This window comes from Aquarana catesbeiana, linkage group LG01 (assembly GCF_042186555.1).
Source record: "Aquarana catesbeiana isolate 2022-GZ linkage group LG01, ASM4218655v1, whole genome shotgun sequence".
Classification (NCBI taxonomy): domain Eukaryota; kingdom Metazoa; phylum Chordata; class Amphibia; order Anura; family Ranidae; genus Aquarana; species Aquarana catesbeiana.
The window spans coordinates 817,532,880-817,552,100 of record NC_133324.1 but is presented as its reverse complement, the minus strand read 5'-3'; the positions used below and the strand labels follow the sequence as shown (position 1 = coordinate 817,552,100).

Genomic DNA, 19,221 nt, shown 5'->3' with positions numbered 1-19,221 from the left:
GTACAAATTGGCATATGCTGGCTCCAATATGTCTCGTGTAACACAAGGTTACAAAATCACGGTCGTTGGATTCCATCCATAACCACTCCAGTCCCTGTATCATGAGGGATCTTGCATGACACTAATCTCTAAATATTAACAAAAATAGCTTGTTTAGTTGGACAAAATGTATGAAAGCAGAATTTGTTTCAACTTAAGACCTGATCAGAATGACCCAAAGCCATCTTAATTATATAAAGTCTGACCACACCAAATTGCTACAAAACACAATTAGTGTTCTGCAGAGTTATGGAGGTTTGTGAAGCGGTTTCAGAAATTCAGGTGTGCTCAATATGACATTTACATTCTCAGTTTGTTTCATGTGTACAATTCTATACTAATACTTACTCTGCACCAATAGACAAAAAGCTACAGGATTCAGAGGAGACCACCCAGCCTTCTGTCTCTGATGGATTTTTTGCTAAGAAAAAAAATAAAAAAAATAAATAAATCTTTAAAATCAGTAAAATAATCTGGAAATGCAGTACAGCATAGTGTCTATAGGAAGGACATTTCATAGATTTCCAAATGTATTGTCCCAATAGTGCACCTTCTAATGCACTGGGGGGAAGTAATGGACGAAAATATTTGTCAGTTTGTCTGCTGCATATTTTCAGTGTCAAAAACGCAACAAATAATTAGAATAATTCAATTGTCAAACTGACGAAAATCAATTCCAATTTTCATTTCATAGTCAACTAAAATCTCCAGGACATTTTTGTCGACTAAAATCAAATGGGCTTAAATTGTAATGCATTTTTTGAGTTTGTTCCAAACTCATTACTTACTCCTGGAGTAAAAAAAAAAAAAAAAAAAAAAACACATTTATGATATGAAGGTTTGAACATGCACTACAGCTACAGATTTAGTCGTTGATATAAAGAGTCTTTATAAATAAAACCAACAAATAAATGAACAAAAATATTGTTTGACAAAACAGAAGTGCAATTTTAAAAAACAAAAACCCCACCAAACTAAACTATTGGCTGTAATGCCAGGCTGCAGGTGGGGGTGGGAAGTAAACTGAAGCGAGGGAGTGCACAGGGCAGGGTGCATTATAACGTACTGGAAATTTTAGTCGACTAAAATGACATTTCCGTCATTAGAATGACTAAAACTAAATCAAAATTTGTCAAGATGAACATTGGGGCTTAGGTGGATAGGGGGGAACTGACCTAATGTCAGATTTACTTCATTCATGGGTTTATGTAAACCTAATGTACTGAATACTTTAGCTGAAAGATCTGACATCTTAAATGCAGAAAGACAAACCCCACAACAGAGAATATCTAATCTATGCATATGAGGTTTGATAGTCACTTAAAGCCAAACCATGTAAAATCACTCAAGCAAAAGATTTAAAATGCTGTCCAGCCTAAAGCCAAGTTTCGCACTTTTAGCGTTTGGTCACACTATTGGCCAGAATGTTCATTTATTCTATCCACGTGTGAGATTGTTTTTTCTAGCTCTGGGGCTTGCACGCGCACCACCGGAGCCCCGCTCCTACCGTGATTGGAAACAGTGGGAGCCATTCAGGAAACCTGGCAATCGTTCGAGAGGCAGAACGGCGGTCTGCCTATGTTAACAAGGCAGATCACCGTTTTGCTACCCTGTTTCCCCGAAAATAAGACCTAGCGTGATGGCTGCAATATAAGCCCTACCCCCCAAATAAGCCCTACCCTGTTTCCCCGAAACGAAGCCCTACCCTGAAAATAAGCCCTACTAGGGCTTATTTGGGGGGTAGGGCTTATATTGCAGCCATCACCGGCAATCACGCTAGGTCTTATTTTTGGGGAAACAGGGTAGGAAGACCTGAGATCTTGTGTTTCAGCCAAGGAACACGGCTCTGTCTTTCTTCAGTTAAACCATCCCGCACAGGAAGAAAGCACGCCCAAGAACACATTTAACCCTTGGATCGCCCGTTAACCCCTTCCCTGCCAGTGTCAGTAGTAAAATGACCATGCATTTTTTTTTAGCACTGATCACTATTAGTGCCGCTGGATCCCAAAAAACGTCAAAAAGTGTCACTTGGGCATGTGATTTGTCCACTTAATAAAATGCCACCAAAAGAAAGCCATTTGTGAGAAAGAAAAAGGAAATCATCTGTATTTGGGTACAGTGTGGCGCTCCCACACAATTGTCAGTTAAATCAACGCAGTGCCGTATCACAAAAAATGGCCTGGTCATGAAGGGGGTAAAACCTTCTGTAGCTAAAGTGGGTAAAGGACAAACCATTCTACAAACACGCTAAAGAGGATAAGCACAGATCAGAGAAGAGCCATCTCATGGTCACAACTACATTGTTGTCCCAGGGCTTACAGCACAGTTGCTTGCTATTGGTAAACTGAAGTTTGTTCTACTGAAATGCTGAACAATTTGTGAGGCAAATACAGGAGATAAGATTAGAGGGAAGTAAAACAACCCAACACCATGAAGGTCACCAAATATCACCAACACTGTGCCTTGGCGTCCTTCCAATTATGCTAACTGTCTAAAAACACAAATGGGCAAATGGTGACATTTTAAGGGCTCCAAAAAGCAAGACAGATCAGGATGGTCTCAAGAAAGTATAAAACAATAAAAATGTACTGTATCTATCCAGGCCAGGATGGATATAAATCAATGAAAAAAAAAAAAAAAAAAAAAAAAAAATTTTTTTTATTTCAATTGATTATCAATTTTTTTTTTTTTAAATAAAATGCTTTGAGTAAAAAATCTAATGATAGTTTTCTATTTAGTATACATTAATAATTTAGTTTATTCAGCATGAAATGGAGCTTAGTTATGTAGCTGTATATTCTGCAATATTTACATTTTTGGTAAACTCGTTCAATGAATCCAAGCTCTGGAAGCGTTGATGCACACAATTTCACAGTAACCACGAGATAAAACAAAGTTCAGGAATATTCCCTTATCCCTTTGTTTTGCAAATCTATGTACACTACAAACTGTATGATTGAATTGGTTCCAATATCACCGTTTTACTAATCTGACAGCTTATTCTAAAATGGGAAACCTTCATTTTGTTTGCCACTATTAACAATTCTAACTACCAGCAAGAATAAGTCCTTACATTTAAAGAGCACTTGTCATTTCAGATCCATCATGGCAGCGCCTGTTAGGGGCATCCACTCACCTGCTGCCACCACGTCCCTCACCTTGTGTCACTGCCACATCACCAGCTGTCCCTTTAAAGTGAATGGGACTGTCAGCGAGTCAACAACAGGTCAGAAGAGGAGCCGCTGTGAGACAGATCAGTCTATCAATTAAGGGGTGTGGTTAATTGCTCACAGGTGCCTATTTAACTTGTTGTAGGACTCAGTCTGAGCGTGCTCAGTTTGAAGCTGTGGAGCTTGGTGTAAGTGGAGCTGGATTAAGTGGGAGTTAAAAACAAGTGTTAGAGTGGGTGTGTGTCGCTGTCTGTGGGTGTGTGTCGCTGTCTGTGGGTGTGTGTCGCTGTCTGTGGGTGTGTGTCGCTGTCTGTGGGTGTGTGTCGCTGTCTGTTGGTGTTTGCTGGGTTGCATTTTGGGGACTTTTCCTTTTAGTTTTTAATTTGCCTTTTGCTGTCATTTTTTAAATAGCTTTTTTTTTTTCTTGTTTCATCAGTCTATCAATTAAGGGGCGTGGTTAATTGCTCACAGGTGCCTATTTAACTTGTTGTAGGACTCAGTCTGAGCGTGCTCAGTTTGAAGCTTTGGAGCTTGGTGTAAGTGGAGCTGGATTAAGTGGGAGTTAAAAACAAGAGTTTAAAACAGGAGGTTATAACAGGGGTCATAGTACCTGTGTAGTGTGAGTATCTGAGTGTTGTCTGAGTAGTGTGTGTGGATCGTTAGTACTTGTGTATTCTGTACCTGTGTATTGTCTTGTCGTGTACCTGTGTATTGTCTTGAGTATTAGTGCCAGGAAGCTAGTTGTTAGGTAATTTGGACAGGGTAAAATCCCCAAATCCTCACCAAATTTAATAGGTACGATGCCCGGCGGGTGTGGAGAGGCGACTCTTTGTACATCTTGCCGCATGTATGCGTTCCTTGATCATCCGATCGAGGGCGAATAATGCTGTGCAAAATGTAAGCACATTGTTTCCCTGGAAGCCCAGGTTCTGAATCTGGGGAAGCAACTGTCAGCACTGAGAAGTCCCTCCATACTAAAGGTGAGCCAGGAACGTACACGGCAGGTGCCGGCAGGGGCCAGCACAGAGGCGGGTGGAGACAAAGAGGTGCAGGCACTAGCAAAGAGTAGATGGGTGACAGTCAGGAGGGGTAGAGGGGGAAGTGCCAGGGAGGCCGATCCAGGACTGGAGCATCCCAATAAGTACGCTCCATTGAGTGACATTGGTGAAACCAGTCAGGGACCAGCACTGCTGGAGATGAGGGACTCTCCTAGCTGCCAGGGGAAGAACTCCTCCAGTGAGAGTGGGGGGGCAGCAAAGGGAAAGGAAAGACAGATTCTGGTGGTAGGGGACTCAATTCTTAGAAGGACAGAGAGGGCAATCTGTAACCAAGACCTGAAGCGCCGAACAGTATGTTGTCTACCGGGCGCTCGGGTTCGGCACATCACGGATCTTGTGGACAGATTACTGGGAGGGGCTGGGGAAGACCCGGCTGTCATGGTGCACGTTGGCACCAATGACAAAGTCAGAGGCAGATGGAGTGTCCTAAAGAACGATTTTAGGGACTTAGGAGCTAAATTGAGGAAAAGGACCTCCAAGGTAGTGTTCTCAGGAATACTACCGGTACATCGAGCCACACCAGAGAGGCAGAGGGAGATTAGGGAAGTAAACAAGTGGCTGAAGAGCTGGTGTAGTAAGGAGGGGTTTGGGTTCCTGGAGGACTGGGCCGACTTCTCAGTCGGTAGCCGGTACTATAGAAGGGACGGACTGCACCTAAATGAGGAGGGTGCAGATATGCTGGGAATGAAGATGGCCAAAAAGTTAGAGGGGTTTTTAAACTAGGCGATGGGGGGGGGGAGGGTCCAGAGACAGTGATAGCCAGCGCGGAAGATATTCCAGAGGGTAGTATTGGGGGCATTAGTGGTAGGTTAACCAAAGCACAAAAACACAAGGTGAGTATAGTAGCAAGTCCAAGTTGCAATCTTGAAACACCCAATACGAGGACAATATGCGACCGGTCTAAACTATGTGGCGTGTTCACCAATGCCAGGAGCCTGGCGGACAAGATGGGTGAACTAGAGATACTGTTGTACAAGGAGGATTTGGATTTTGTGGGAATTTCAGAGACATGGTTCAACAGCTCTCAAGATTGGCTGGCAAACATTCAAGGGTATACCCCATACCGCAAGGACAGAGAGGGTAAAAAAGGGGGAGGGGTATGCCTATATATCAAGAATAATGTACAAGTGAATGTGAGAGATGACATCACTGAGGGGGCTAGGGAGGAGGTGGAATCTTTATGGGTAGAGCTCCAAAGGGATGAAGCTAAGGGGAAAATAATACTGGGAGTATGCTATAGGCCCCCTAACCTGAGGGAGGAAGTGGAGACGGATCTCCTATCACAAATTGGATTAGCAGCAAGGATGGGAAGTGTTATCATAATGGGGGATTTTAATTATCCAGACATAGACTGGGCGGAGGGAACCGCGCATTCATTTAAGGCTCGCCAGTTCCTTAGTGTCTTGCAGGACAATTTTATGGGTCAGATGGTAGACGCACCAACTAGAAATAAAACATTACTAGATCTACTGATTACCAACAATACAGACCTGATAACAGATGTGGAAATACGGGGCAATTTAGGTAACAGCGATCACAGGTCAATTAGTTTCAGTATAAATCACACAAATAGGAGACATGAAGGGAACACAAAGACACTGAATTTCAAAAGAGCCAACTTCCCTAAACTACAAACCTTGCTAAAAGGCATAAATTGGGATAAAATATTAGGAACAAAGAATACGGAGGAGAGATGGGTTTGCTTTAAGAGCATATTAAATAAGGGCATTAGCCAATGTATCCCATTGGGTAATAAATTTAAAAGAGCGAACAAACATCCTGGATGGCTTAACTCCAATGTAAAAATGCATATAAAAGCAAAGGAGAAGGCCTTCAAAAAATACAAGGTTGAGGGATCATCCACAGCATTCAGAATTTATAAAGAATGCAATAAGAAATGTAAGGGTGCAATTAGGATGGCTAAGATAGAACATGAAAGACACATAGCGGAGGAGAGCAAAAAAATCCCAAGAAATTCTTTAAGTATGTAAACAGTAAAAAAGGGAGGACAGACCATATTGGCCCCATAAAGAATGAGGAAGGACATCTGGTTACAAAGGATGGGGAGATGGCAAAGGTATTGAATTTATTCTTCTCCTCAGTCTTCACGAGTGAATCGGGGGGCTTCAGTAACCAAAACTGCAGTGTTTATCCTCATGACACAACACAGGAAGCACCTACATGGTTAACAGAGGACGGAATTAAAATTAGACTTGAGAAACTTAACATTAATAAATCACCGGGACCAGATGGCTTGCATCCGAGGGTACTTAGGGAACTCAGTCAGGTGATTGCCAGACCGTTGTTCCTAATTTTTACAGACAGTCTATTGACTGGAATGGTACCAGCTGATTGGAGAAAAGCCAATGTAGCACCAATATTTAAAAAGGGCCCAAAAAACATCCCTGGGAATTACAGACCAGTTAGCCTAACATCAATAGTATGTAAACTCTTGGAGGGGATGATAAGGGACTATATACAAGATTTTAGTAATAAGAATGATATCATTAGCAGTAATCAGCATGGATTCATGAAGAATCGTTCTTGCCAAACCAATCTATTAACCTTCTATGAGGAGGTGAGTTGCCATCTAGATAAAGGAAGGCCCGTAGACGTGGTGTATCTGGATTTTGCAAAAGCATTTGACACAGTTCCCCATAAACGTTTACTGTACAAAATAAGGTGCGTTGGCATGGACCATAGGGTGAGTACATGAATTGAAAACTGGCTACAGGGGCGTGTTCAGAGGGTGGTGATAAATGGGGAGTACTCAGAATGGTCAGGGGTGGGTAGTGGGGTTCCCCAGGGTTCTGTGCTGGGACCAATCCTATTTAATTTGTTCATAAACGACCTGGAGGATGGGATAAACAGTTCAATCTCTGTATTTGCAGACGATACTAAGCTAAGCAGGGCAATAACTTCTCCGCAGGATGTGGAAATCTTGCAAAAAGACCTGAACAAATTAATGGGGTGGGCGACTACATGGCAAATGAGGTTCAATGTAGAAAAATGTAAAATAATGCATTTGGGTGGCAAAAATATGAATGCAATCTATACACTGGGGGGAGAACCTCTGGGGGACTCTAGGATGGAAAAGGACCTGGGGGTCCTAGTGGGATGATAGGCTCAGCAATGGCAGGCAATGCCAAGCTGCTGCTAATAAAGCAAACAGAATATTGGCATGCATTAAAAGGGGGATCAACTGCAGAGATAAAACGATAATTCTCCCGCTCTACAAGACTCTGGTCCGCCCGCACCTGGAGTATGCTGTCCAGTTCTGGGCACCAGTCCTCAGGAGGGACGTACTGGAAATGGAGCGAGTACAAAGAAGGGCAACAAAGCTAATAAAGGGTCTGGAGGATCTTAGTTATGAGGAAAGGTTGCGAGCACTGAACTTATTCTCTCTGGAGAAGAGACGCTTGAGAGGGGATATGATTTCAATTTACAAATACTGTACTGGTGACCCCACAATAGGGATAAAACTTTTTCGCAGAAGAGAGTTTAATAAGACTCGTGGCCACTCATTACAATTAGAAGAAAAGAGGTTTAACCTTAAACTACGTAGAGGGTTCTTTACTGTAAGAGCGGCAAGGATGTGGAATTCCCTTCCACAGGCGGTGGTCTCAGCGGGGAGCATTGATAGCTTCAAGAAACTATTAGATAATCACCTGAATGACTGCAATATACAGGGATATGTAATGTAATACTGACACATAATCACACACATAGGTTGGACTTGATGGACTTGTGTCTTTTTTCAACCTCACCTACTATGTAACTAAGTTGCTCTTTAAAAAATGATGATTTAAAATAGAGTTGATTTAAAGCAAGCCTTTTTACTAGCGATTTAAATAGACATGATTTAAATCAAATCCACCCAGAACCAGGTCATGGCTGCATTAAGATGACATTTTCAGGCTTTTTTCGCCTGCTGATCCTGCCAGTAATACACTTATCCTAGGGTGACAGCACACGCTTTCCATACTTCAATAGAGGAGCAGCGTTGTCACCCTACTGCAGAAGGATGTTGGGATCACCTTCTCATCTATACAATATGGGGGAGGTGTGCTGTAACTCGGAGGTGAAATGAGCAGGACTGATAACACCAACTGAGATTTCAGTGCAGCATTGTCAGCTCACTACAGGAGTGAGAGCACACAGGAAGCAGCGGCAGTCTCTCCTCTGTCTGTAAAAAGATTTTCCAATCAGCAAACCACAATAGGAGTTCACACTTTACTTGCTGCATACTTTATTCCTGTTATCACAAAATTTTAAAGCCAGAGACAGCCATGCAACTAGTTTGTCATGAAATGCTTTTTTTTTTTTTAACAGCACTGTTACAACTGAAGTATATAAGCTGATTTTCCCTTTATGGTAGGCGATTAGACAAATCACTGCAAGGATAATCAATTCAGTATTGTAGATTGATACATTGTATGCAGTATCCCAATACTTCCAAACCATGCCTGTATAGTTCTACACTACACAAATACTTTAAAAAATGTATGTATAAAACGCATAATCAAACAGTCATAACATTATGACCACCCACTATAACCCTTTGAGGCATGGAACTCTACTAGATCTCTGAAGGTATAGTATCTGGCACCAAGTCCTATATGTTGCAAGGTGGGGCCTCCAAGGACAAGACTTTTTTCCAGCGCATCCCACAGATATTCAATTGGATTGAGATCTGGAGAAATTGAAGGCCAACACCTCAACAAGTTCCTGATTTAGACCAGGCCACCTTCTTACATACAGGAAGAGTAAAGCATGGTATACTAGTATTTTGTTCAAACCAGCAAGGCTGAAGAAAAAAATATACCAAAACTGACAGCTCAGGAGGAGCAGCTGTACTAACTATGCAATGTTAGTACATCCATCTCCCTTGCTGTTCTATCGTGTTCTGACTGGGACAACCCGATTATCTCTTACCACCCCCCCCCCCCCCCCCCCCCCCCCCCCCCAGGAACACTCTGGCCACTGGCTGAGAGTGTTGGTCGGGAGCCTTTCGGCAGACCTTTTTTGGGTATGCCCCATTAAACACCAGTCTGTCGGACATGGGCCAAAGGTGGGCCGGTTACTATTGAACCGGTCGATGTCATCAGACATTCAGCCTGTGTGTACTAGGCTTTAGGCAATCCTTATTGTGAGGACATTTGTACGTAAAATTACCTTTTATTTCATAGTTCACTGGGATAAGCCTTCCAATGCACAGAGGTCTGTTGCCATAGGGGTCACGTACCGCATAGATGAAATCACTGTGCATAATGAGCAGTGAGTAGGATGTTGGAGTCTCATTCATCAAGTTCCTAATTCTGAAATAAAAATCATTGAATGTAACAACTCACACCACACACAAATCTATGAATGACCAACATTTTGCTTGGGCAGAAGATTGCTTGTAACAAATTTAATTAGGAGTGAATTAGGGGTGATGGTGATAATTTCCTCCAATGTCTGCTTTAAGGCCTATTCAAATCTATGCAGGTGCATTTTTGGAAAAGTTTGCCCAGCTTGCTAAAGCAGCTGGTTCATTTGGTAGCAGTCAGCAAAACATGAGACGGCCATCGAAAACTATATTGAGCAAGCATCTTGAAAAAGATAAAACTTTTCTTGCTGCCTCTTCTCTTAAAAGGGGGTTATCATGGACGCACTTTAACCCCCTGCCAACTGCTCACTGTAAAGATACTGAGTGCAGGATTGCCAATGTACATTGCCATCTTGTTTCTGGGTTTGGGGCACACGTGCGTGCCCCCTGCTGACCTGTGCTGTGTTGGACACAGCACGAGTTTGATAGATTTCAGCTGAAACCCGCTGATCAGTTGTGTTCAATCCAACTGTACAGTGAACAGTGATCTGGCCGTTTCTTCTGCCTGAAAAGCAGGGAGAAAAATCAGCCAGATAAGTAAAAGCAGCACGCATTACACATTGTTAAACCCTGGATTGGCCCATAGACGTTAACTCCTTCCCAGCCAGTGTCATCAGTACAGTCAGCGTAGTGTTATCACTGATCATTGCATTAGTCACCAGCAGTGGCAGTAACCCTCTCAGCCAGTGCCCATTAGCGCCAGATTGCCTGCCACTCCATCAGTCTCCGATCACCACCATTGAAGTAAAGTGTCTATTAGGTGCATACATTCCAGTATATATTCCATGTAGATACCATTTATAAAGAAATTTGATTGGCTAGGCTTTATAAAACAAAGGAGAAAATTATTCAAATTTTAGATTTTTATTTATAATGATTAAAAATAAACTGTGATCAAATAAAAAAATTCTTTTGGTTACACAAAAACTATATTACAGTTAGGTCCATATACATTTGGACACATGCGTAATTTTATTTTTTTTTTCAGTTATTTACCAAAAACATATTCAAGCTATAGTTCTATAATGGATATGGGCTGAAAGTGCACACTCAAGTTTAATTTGAGGGTATGTACATCCAAATCAGAGGCAGGGTTCAGGAATGACTGCTCTTAATAGCCATCCCCCTCCCTTTTTCAAGTGACCAAAAGTAATTGAACAAATGAATCAAAGGCTGTTTCCAGGTGTGGACTACTCCTTCGGTAGGTCTGGAATTGATTCTGAGTGTGGTATTTGCATTTGGAATCTATTGCTGTGAACCTACATCATGCATTCAAAGGATCGGTCTATGCAAGTGATTTAGGCCATTGTAAGGCTTCAAAAAACAAGCAAATCCATCAGAGATAGCAGCAACATTAGGAGTGGCCAAATCAACAGTTTGGTACATTCTGTGGAAAGAAGAACGCAGTGGTGAGCTCAGCAACATAAGGCCTGGATGTTTTACACAGAAGACAACAATTGTGGATGATCGCAGGATTCTCTCTATGGTAAAGAAAAACCCATTTACAACAGCAAGACAAATGAAGGACACACTCCAGGAGGTGGGTGTATCATTGTCAAAGTCTACAATCAAGAGAAGACTTCACAAGACCAAATACAGAGGGTTCCCCACAAGGTGCAAACCATTCAATAAGCCTAAATAGAAAAGCCATATTAGAGACTTTGCCAAAAAAAATTTAAAAAAAGCCAGATCAGTTCTGGAAAAGCATTCTTTGGATGGAACCAATATTAATCCATACCAGAACGATGGGAAGAAAAAAAAGCATGGAGAAGGCTTGGAACAGCTCATGTTCCAAAGCACACAATGTCACCTGTCGTCACATGGTGGAGGCAGTATGATGGCATGGGCATGCAATGCTTCCAGTGGCACTGGGTCATTGGTGTTTGATGTGACAGATGAATTCTGCAGTGTTTAGAGATATACTGTCAGCCCAGATTCAACCAAAAGCAGCAAAGTTGATTGGATGTCGCATCACAGTACAGATGGACAATGAAAAACAAAAAAACAAGCACCACGCTGCAAAAGCAACCCAGGAGCTTTTGAAGGAAAAGTGGAATATTCTGCAATGGCCGAGTCAATCACCTGATCTCAACCCAATTGAGCATGCATTTCACTTTTTGAAGGCAAAGCTAAAGGCAGAAAGGCCCACAAAGAACTAAAGACCGCTGCAGTTAGAGCCTGGCAAAGCATCAAAAAGGAGGAAACCCAGTCTTTAGTAATGTCCATGGGTTCCAGACTTCAGGAGGTCAAAGGATTCTCAACAAAATAGTAAAAATGGGGGGGGGGGGGGGGGGGAGACTTTGTATAAAAATGGTTGCGGTTCCTAAAATTTGTACTTGACATTTATGTTCAAACCCTTGAATTAAAAGCTGAAAGTCTGCACTTCAAAATCATTTGCATTGTTTTGTTTTAATTTTATTCTGGTGGCATACAGAGCCAAAAGTATGAAAATCGTGCTAGTGTCTAAATATATATATATGGACTTCACTGTACATTTAATTTGCATACAGTGTTGCATGACCGCGTAATTGCCAGTTAAAGTAGCACAGTGCTGAATTGGAAAGACTGAAGGGGGTAGAACCTTCCAGAAGGGGGTAAAATCTTCGAGAGGTCAAGTGCTTAATTGGATGGAGTGGTGGGGGCGACTAAAAACCCATCACAGCTGATTGCTTCAGTTAATACTATAGCTAACCTGGAGTTATATTTCTGGATGAACCGCCATTAAACTTGTAGTTGTAACTGACCTTTAGTCGCTGTGCTGACAGCAGATTGAATTCTCTCTCGGAAAGATGGCAATATATCCACATAACAGAAGCCAAACAATGTTGCAATATCATAAATCATTGCAGTGTAAGAGATTTTAGACAAAGCCTCATTTCACACTAACTTCAGAAAAACTGATGGAGACTTATGTGCAGATTTCACTTGCAGAGACATGAGTTTACCTTCATGTTTCAGTAAGTTTTATATGTGTTGGAGATTCCTGCACAGAGAAAAAGCCGCACGCGATACCAGTGTTGGTGTGAACAGGGCACACTGAACAATGATTTTTTTTGTGCCCTTGCAGAAAAAGTTAAATCTCTGCACCATTTTGTGAACGAAGCCTTAATGTACAATGCCATCAGGGCCTACTCACCATATGTGCTTGGTTGTCCTGGGCACCCTTTTTTAAAACATGCAGTTGAGATGTGTTTTTACTGCCCTCTAAACACTCTCCTTTAAGCTGTAGGCACAATGCAATGCAGCAAAAAATTATCCCTTCCGATGTGCAACCATCCACCTCAATGCCTGTCAAACACCCTCTGAAGAATGTTCTACTGTGGATAATTCTTCAAATGGCAAAGTGTAATTGAGCCCCATGACCACACTCGGGGTTACATGACCATGCACTAAACCACCACCCTACTAACAGGCCACTTCATAATGTGTTGCAAGGACTCCTGCAGCTCATTTGAAGAGTTCTAGAGCCTCTTGAGATAGAACAGGAGGGAGCCTTCCAGTTCCTGGAAAAACTTCAGCTAAAAACAGAAGTGAAAACTCACCGTGCTATCCAATCAGGTGTGTGATCTTCTTCCTCAGGAGGTGTAAAGGCCAGAAGCTGAGTGATGAGTTCACTATCGGAACTTGTAGACAGGCCAATTCCATGTCGCATCAACTTAAAAAAAAAAAAAAAAAAAAAAAAGTGTGATTGTTATAACAGGTGCTCCACACAACTAAATATAACCGGGGCCTGTACACCCTGAACGAGCCGTTTATGTATATAGAGCCACCAGGTGCTGCACGCACAAAGCCACTTGTCCCAAATTTGACAGGCCTGTGGGTGAGTGGCCCAGTACAGTGTGCCATGGACGGCTGGCAACAGACACCCTGCTAGCACCCTGACAATTTACAGCCTAACACATTACCGTAGCCACCTACAGTCTTATTCCTACCCAAGACCAGATGTAGTGGCTGAATTTTTTTTTTTCAGGCTACTCTCCAATATTTTCATCTGGCAAGTCTGCAAATCGCACACTTGCTGGTCTCAGGGTGGCTACACTCACACATACACCATCTATTGATGGATAGGGGTGGAGCAAAACATGTCAGGGGTGTGGCCTTGGCTGGAGTCCAGGCTGAGGCTGCCATTCATCTCACTTCATGCACATGGGTCTGCGTCATATGCAGCTTATGGATCTTTTTCCTTTGACATTGCTGCAGCTTAGAGCTAGGACAAGCTCCCCGTCCCTGCCTGCACTCACAGCGGTCTAGCTGGACTTACCTCTCTAACTGAGCATCACCTAAATTGTCATTTTGGGTCATCTAAGGATGGAGCCACTGCATTCAGCACCATTACATGGTGGAATGATGATGCTGGTAGTTTTTTTTTTTAGAAGAAAATATTGAAGAAAAGAAAATATTGAATTACAAACCACGCGGTTTGTGATTAATTTGGTAATTATTGGCCCTTTTAAGAAAATATTGCAGATTCCAATTAGGGTTACACTGATACTAATATCAATACCGCGTATTAGCACAAGTACCGGTACATGTGCAAATGCACCGATACCTGAAACCGATACTTTCAGGCTCGGCTCTTTGAGCTGTCAGTGGGCACCCCCAGCGTTAAAGTCGTCGGGTAATTGGAGCTGTCAAAAAAAAAAAAAAAATTATAATCTCTCTCGGCAATGTTTATTAACATTGCTCAGCCCTGAAACACCAAAATAAAAAAACTTTTTTTGTACATTTGTTTCTTTATCTGCAGATCAAAGGGATGAACAAATCTTCTGTTTAACCCCCTAATTTACTCCCTATTCTCCATTTATTAATTTTCCTGCTTTTTTGTTCACATCTATTGTATAAACGATAAACAATTAAAACTTTTGCAACACCTCTTTTCTACTGAAAAGTAAGGTAGTTACCAAAGGTTGCGACAGACCTTTGTTTAACAACTGCTCCTCAGATACCAGGCAATGAGGCTTAGACTGGTCACTTCCAGATGATGTATTGGACCTTGGAGAAGCAAGTCTTGCCAGAGAGGCAGCTGCCAAGATGGTTTGACTGCCATCTGCAGAACGGTGGTAAACTATGCCCATTTGCCCAAAATGGAGTAAATAGAATCACTGGCACTTTCTCCCCCTGTATTTTCCTTAATACTAACAGGATTAGTTAAAACAGGGGAAAAGCGTAACCCAGATGAAAATTCCAAGGCTGGAATAACGCATCTAACCCCTGGGAACTGTAGTTTCTGTGAATGGAGAAGAAAACCATAAGTTGTGTATTTTCTTCTGACGCAAACAGGTCTATTTGTGGCTGGCTGAGGATTAAGTGAAAACTTCCGGACGGCTTCTTTATCAGGAATATATGGGAACAGAATCCCTGATAATGCTCCCCCTGTGGAACCTGAGTCACAACCCCCTGCTTTATCAGATCCTTTAATAGGTTCTTCATGGCTAGAGCTTTTGTTGCATCTCTTGGTAGGTTTGTTATAAAGTACCTTTCCGAGGGGAGATATTAAAATTCTATTCTGTAACCTTGGGCCAGCATGCACAGAATGTACTGGTTTTGTTATGCTTCCCCAACAGGGGAGAAAACTTTTAAGTCTTCCCCCCACTTGTAACCAGCTGTCATTGTGTCTTGCTTGTTGACACAGGAGGATGGAAAAGAGGCTTGTTTTGTTCCTGAGCCCTTTGAGGACAAAATAGTTTGCCTAGCTGTTTCTTCTTGACAGGAAAAGATTTTTTAACCGCAGTTCTGTCAAGAACTGAATCCAAAAATCAGGGCCAAACAAATCCCACCAAGAACGGGACCCCGCATACTTTGTTTTTAGATGCCGCGTCGCCAGGTTAACCACAGAGCCCTCCTGACTGAATTAGTAAGGGCTGTGGCTTTGGCTGTCATCCTGATAGGCTACAGCTGCTGACAGGGTTGAAAAGGAATCAAGGATTTTTCATTTAGGAGCATCAGCTACTATGTGAGCTTTAAGCCGATTCACCCAATACTCCATATATCTGGAGACACAAGTAGTTGCCATTGCTGGCTTGAGGTTGCCCATGATGGATTGCCAAGCCCTCTTCTGTTGATCCATCTTTTTATCCAAGGGGTCTTTTAAAATCCCCATATCCTCATATGTTAGATCAGTTGATCTTGACACTTGAGAAAAGGCTGCATCGAGTTTTGGAACCTTATTTTTGAGTGTCGCTGGGCTCCTTCTCTTATGAGCCCTTAAGAAAAGGTTTTCTTTCAGGCTCAGTCCATTCTCTTGATTGTCTCAGAAAGCTCGCCGAGTTCTGCATACATTCTGTCATGCAAAGAATTCTTTACGCTCTTCCTCTAGGCCCAAAGTAGCATAAATTACCCTCAAGCGGCCTTCTACTTGGTCCAAAGACAACTTTTATTTGGAAGGCATATTCTCCAGCCCTCATCTTCATTAATACGTGAGGGGAGAAAGCCATTCCTGGTTCAGGGGACCCATTTCTGCCTCCACTGCCGGGACTAACAGTGAGCCTTGAGAGAATTGTGAGGTAGTAGGCTGACTGGAGGATGGATTTGTAAGTGAAGATCTAAAGGATTGAATGGTAGCATCCAATTCCTTTGACAGATGCGATCAGATCGCTGCATGCGGAAGAAGCATCTTCCTTCACCAAAGAGCCAATGCATGCTTGACAAAGTCTTTTTCCAGCCTTCAGGTAACTTAGTTTTGCATGAAAGACATTTCTTTTTAATCCCTGAGTCAGAGCTCTTGGCCTGCTATAAGGGGGGAAAAAAAAAAAAAAAAAAAAGGAAAAAGAAACCATCCTTTTGAGTCAGCCTGAAACCATTCAAGATGCTCACCACAGGTGCACAGTAAGAGAAAACACCAGACTCATGTGTCCAGGCATGTGTCCAGGCAGGCCCCCGCCACCAAGGGGGAAAAAAACTCAAACCCCACTAAGAACTAGGGAGAAGAGAGCTAGAGAGACCCCACAGTAAAATAGAGCAGAACATCCAGTCTGCTTCTTACCTGGGCCTTGCTGGTGCCTGTCCCACTTGCTGCGGTTCCTGAGTCCATGCTAAGGCAGCAGAGCGATGCTTGTGGCAAAAATTTAATATAGTATAAAAAAAAGTAAGCATAAATATTTAAATCAAAAACATCTCATGTGAGCATTTGTGACAGTGACTAGTGAAAAAGTAACACATATGTGTATATAGATGAATTACGCATCAAAGGCAAAATCAAATATAGAGTCCATAACACCAAAGGGAAAAGTCCGTGATAGCAGTGTGTAAATGGTATACAGGTATACTTCTTGTATATGCAGGAAGATCAATTAGACCCGGTAGCCTGGTAGATGAATGGACCTTAAACGACCAGAGGTACACAGAAATTTAAAAACGGTGCCAGGACCATCACCAGAAGATATGGAGGCTTACCAGAAGTAGTGGCCTGAAATAGCATATGCTAGAACAGGTCAAGTAGGCTTGGTGACCAACTGGTCTGGATGTATTGTCTGGATAGATGTCATCACCACACCAACGGAGGGAAGGGGGGGAAGCAATCAGCACGATTTCCTCGAAAATAATCACACCACCAAGCCAAGCGAAAGATTCATGTACCATATGAGAGATGAAGACACTCACATAGTGTAATAACGTATTAACTTGGATTTATTAAAAATAGCAATAAAAAACAAACTCACATTTTGTGCAGATCAAACAGGCATGTAAATCGTATAGCGGTAGTTGTGAGGGGTCCACCCGACATGTTTCAACTAAAAAAGTCGTCCCCCAGAAGACGACTTTTTTAGTTGAAACATGTCGGGTGGACCCCTCACAACTACCGCTATACGATTTACATGCCTGTTTGATCTGCACAAAATGTGAGTTTGTTTTTTATTGCTATTTTTAATAAATCCAAGTTAATACGTTATTACACTATGTGAGTGTCTTCATCTCTCATATGGTACATGAATCTTTCGCTTGGCTTGGTGGTGTGATTATTTTCGAGGAAATCGTGCTGATTGCTTCCCCCCCTTCCCTCCGTTGGTGTGGTGATGACATCTATCCAGACAATACATCCAGACCAGTTGGTCACCAAGCCTACTTGACCTGTTCTAGCATATCCTATTTCAGGCCACTACTTCTGGTAAGCCTCCATATCTTCTGGTGATGGTCCTGGCACCGTTTTTAAATTTCTGTGCACCTCTGGTCGTTTAAGGTCCATTCATCTACCAGGCTACCGGGTCTAATTGATCTTCCTGCATATACAAGAAGTATACCTGTATACCATTTACACACTGCTATCACGGACTTTTCCCTTTGGTGTTATGGACTCTATATTTGATTTTGCCTTTGATGCGTAATTCATCTATATACACATATGTGTTACTTTTTCACTAGTCACTGTCACAAATGCTCACATGAGATGTTTTTGATTTAAATATTTATGCTTACTTTTTTTATATTGTATTCACTTAATAGCGCCACACTGTGCATTTTTTAGTTGCTTTGTTTTCCCTGAGTCTACGGGTGTGTTGGCTGCTTACTTAGTTTGTTTAGCGCAGCGCTGTATCATATTTCCTGAAATTTTGTTTAAAAATTTAATATAGGCATTAGACCTATTCTTCCCTCCCCCCCCTGCGCTTTCCAGCGGAAGTGACACCCTGTGCCTGCTCGTAGGATGCCGCCCCCTTCCGGTTACCTTACTTCTGGTGGAAGCAGTACCTCTGACTGCCCTTCCCAAGATGGCGGCGACGTCCGGAAAAAAAACAAACAATCGGACCAGAACGTCTGCATGCCGTCTGCCACCGCCTGGGAGCAGCGTCCCTGGAGCAATCCCGGCTCTTGCCGAGCACTGACAAGGGAGGAGCCGCCCATCCACCAGGCACTACATCAGCCTGTGGAGATGGGAGGAACCAGCTCTGAGGCAAGTAAAAAAAAAAAAAATTAAAACATAGTGGAGTAGGGAGCCTGGCCTTTCAGGACAGCACTTTGAGAGCTCCTAACTCCCCCATGTGTTCCCTCCAGAGGAAACACGAAAACTGGTGATAAGTGGGAAGGAGACTCCTTTTAAACAAGTTTGGTGGAGGGGCGTTTCCTAACAAGTGGGTGGAGCCACTCAAGGTTCTGTCCTGAAAGATATTAAGGAAAAAATGGTATCGTGCATCCCTACTTCCAATAGTGACAATTACATAACTTTTCTGACAAGATCGATGTTTTATGAACTTTCTAAAAATGTTCTTCGCCTGAAAAAAAAACGAATGCAGCCGCAATATCTAAACTAAAGCTTATTAGAGTGCCTCCACTCTGGTTGAAGGAGCACAGGAGGGACTTTTGGACAGCGTGTGTGCGTGTGTGTGCGTATGCGTGTGCGTGTGTAACAAAATTGAGGTGAACCTCCAGCTCACACTGTAGTTGCACAAGCAGTTACAGCAAGTCCCCCCCCCCCCCCCCCTTTGGAATATATGTGTTATATGAGTAAATAAAAACTGACCATCATTCAATCATCCCAGTCAGTGGTAAATGGTTGGTCTCAACACTCTAAACTACTACATTTACTGTACAGGAGAGCTTTTTCTGTTGGAAAAACAAACAGGCAAGCCTAAAAAAGACTAATGCAGCCACC

General features: G+C 42.5%; 1 protein-coding gene across 1 annotated transcript in view; it reads right to left on the bottom strand.

Annotated features, from left to right (window-relative positions):
* Positions 1-19,221, bottom strand: part of PPAT (phosphoribosyl pyrophosphate amidotransferase) — a 60,263-nt gene that overhangs the window by 17,322 nt on the left and 23,720 nt on the right. Inside the window, exons 4-6 of the mRNA XM_073608360.1 lie at positions 13,181-13,293; positions 9,443-9,585; positions 388-460 (exon numbers count right to left, since the gene is read on the bottom strand). Coding sequence (XP_073464461.1) covers positions 388-460; positions 9,443-9,585; positions 13,181-13,293 — 329 coding nt within the window. The remainder of the gene's footprint in view (positions 1-387; positions 461-9,442; positions 9,586-13,180; positions 13,294-19,221) is intronic.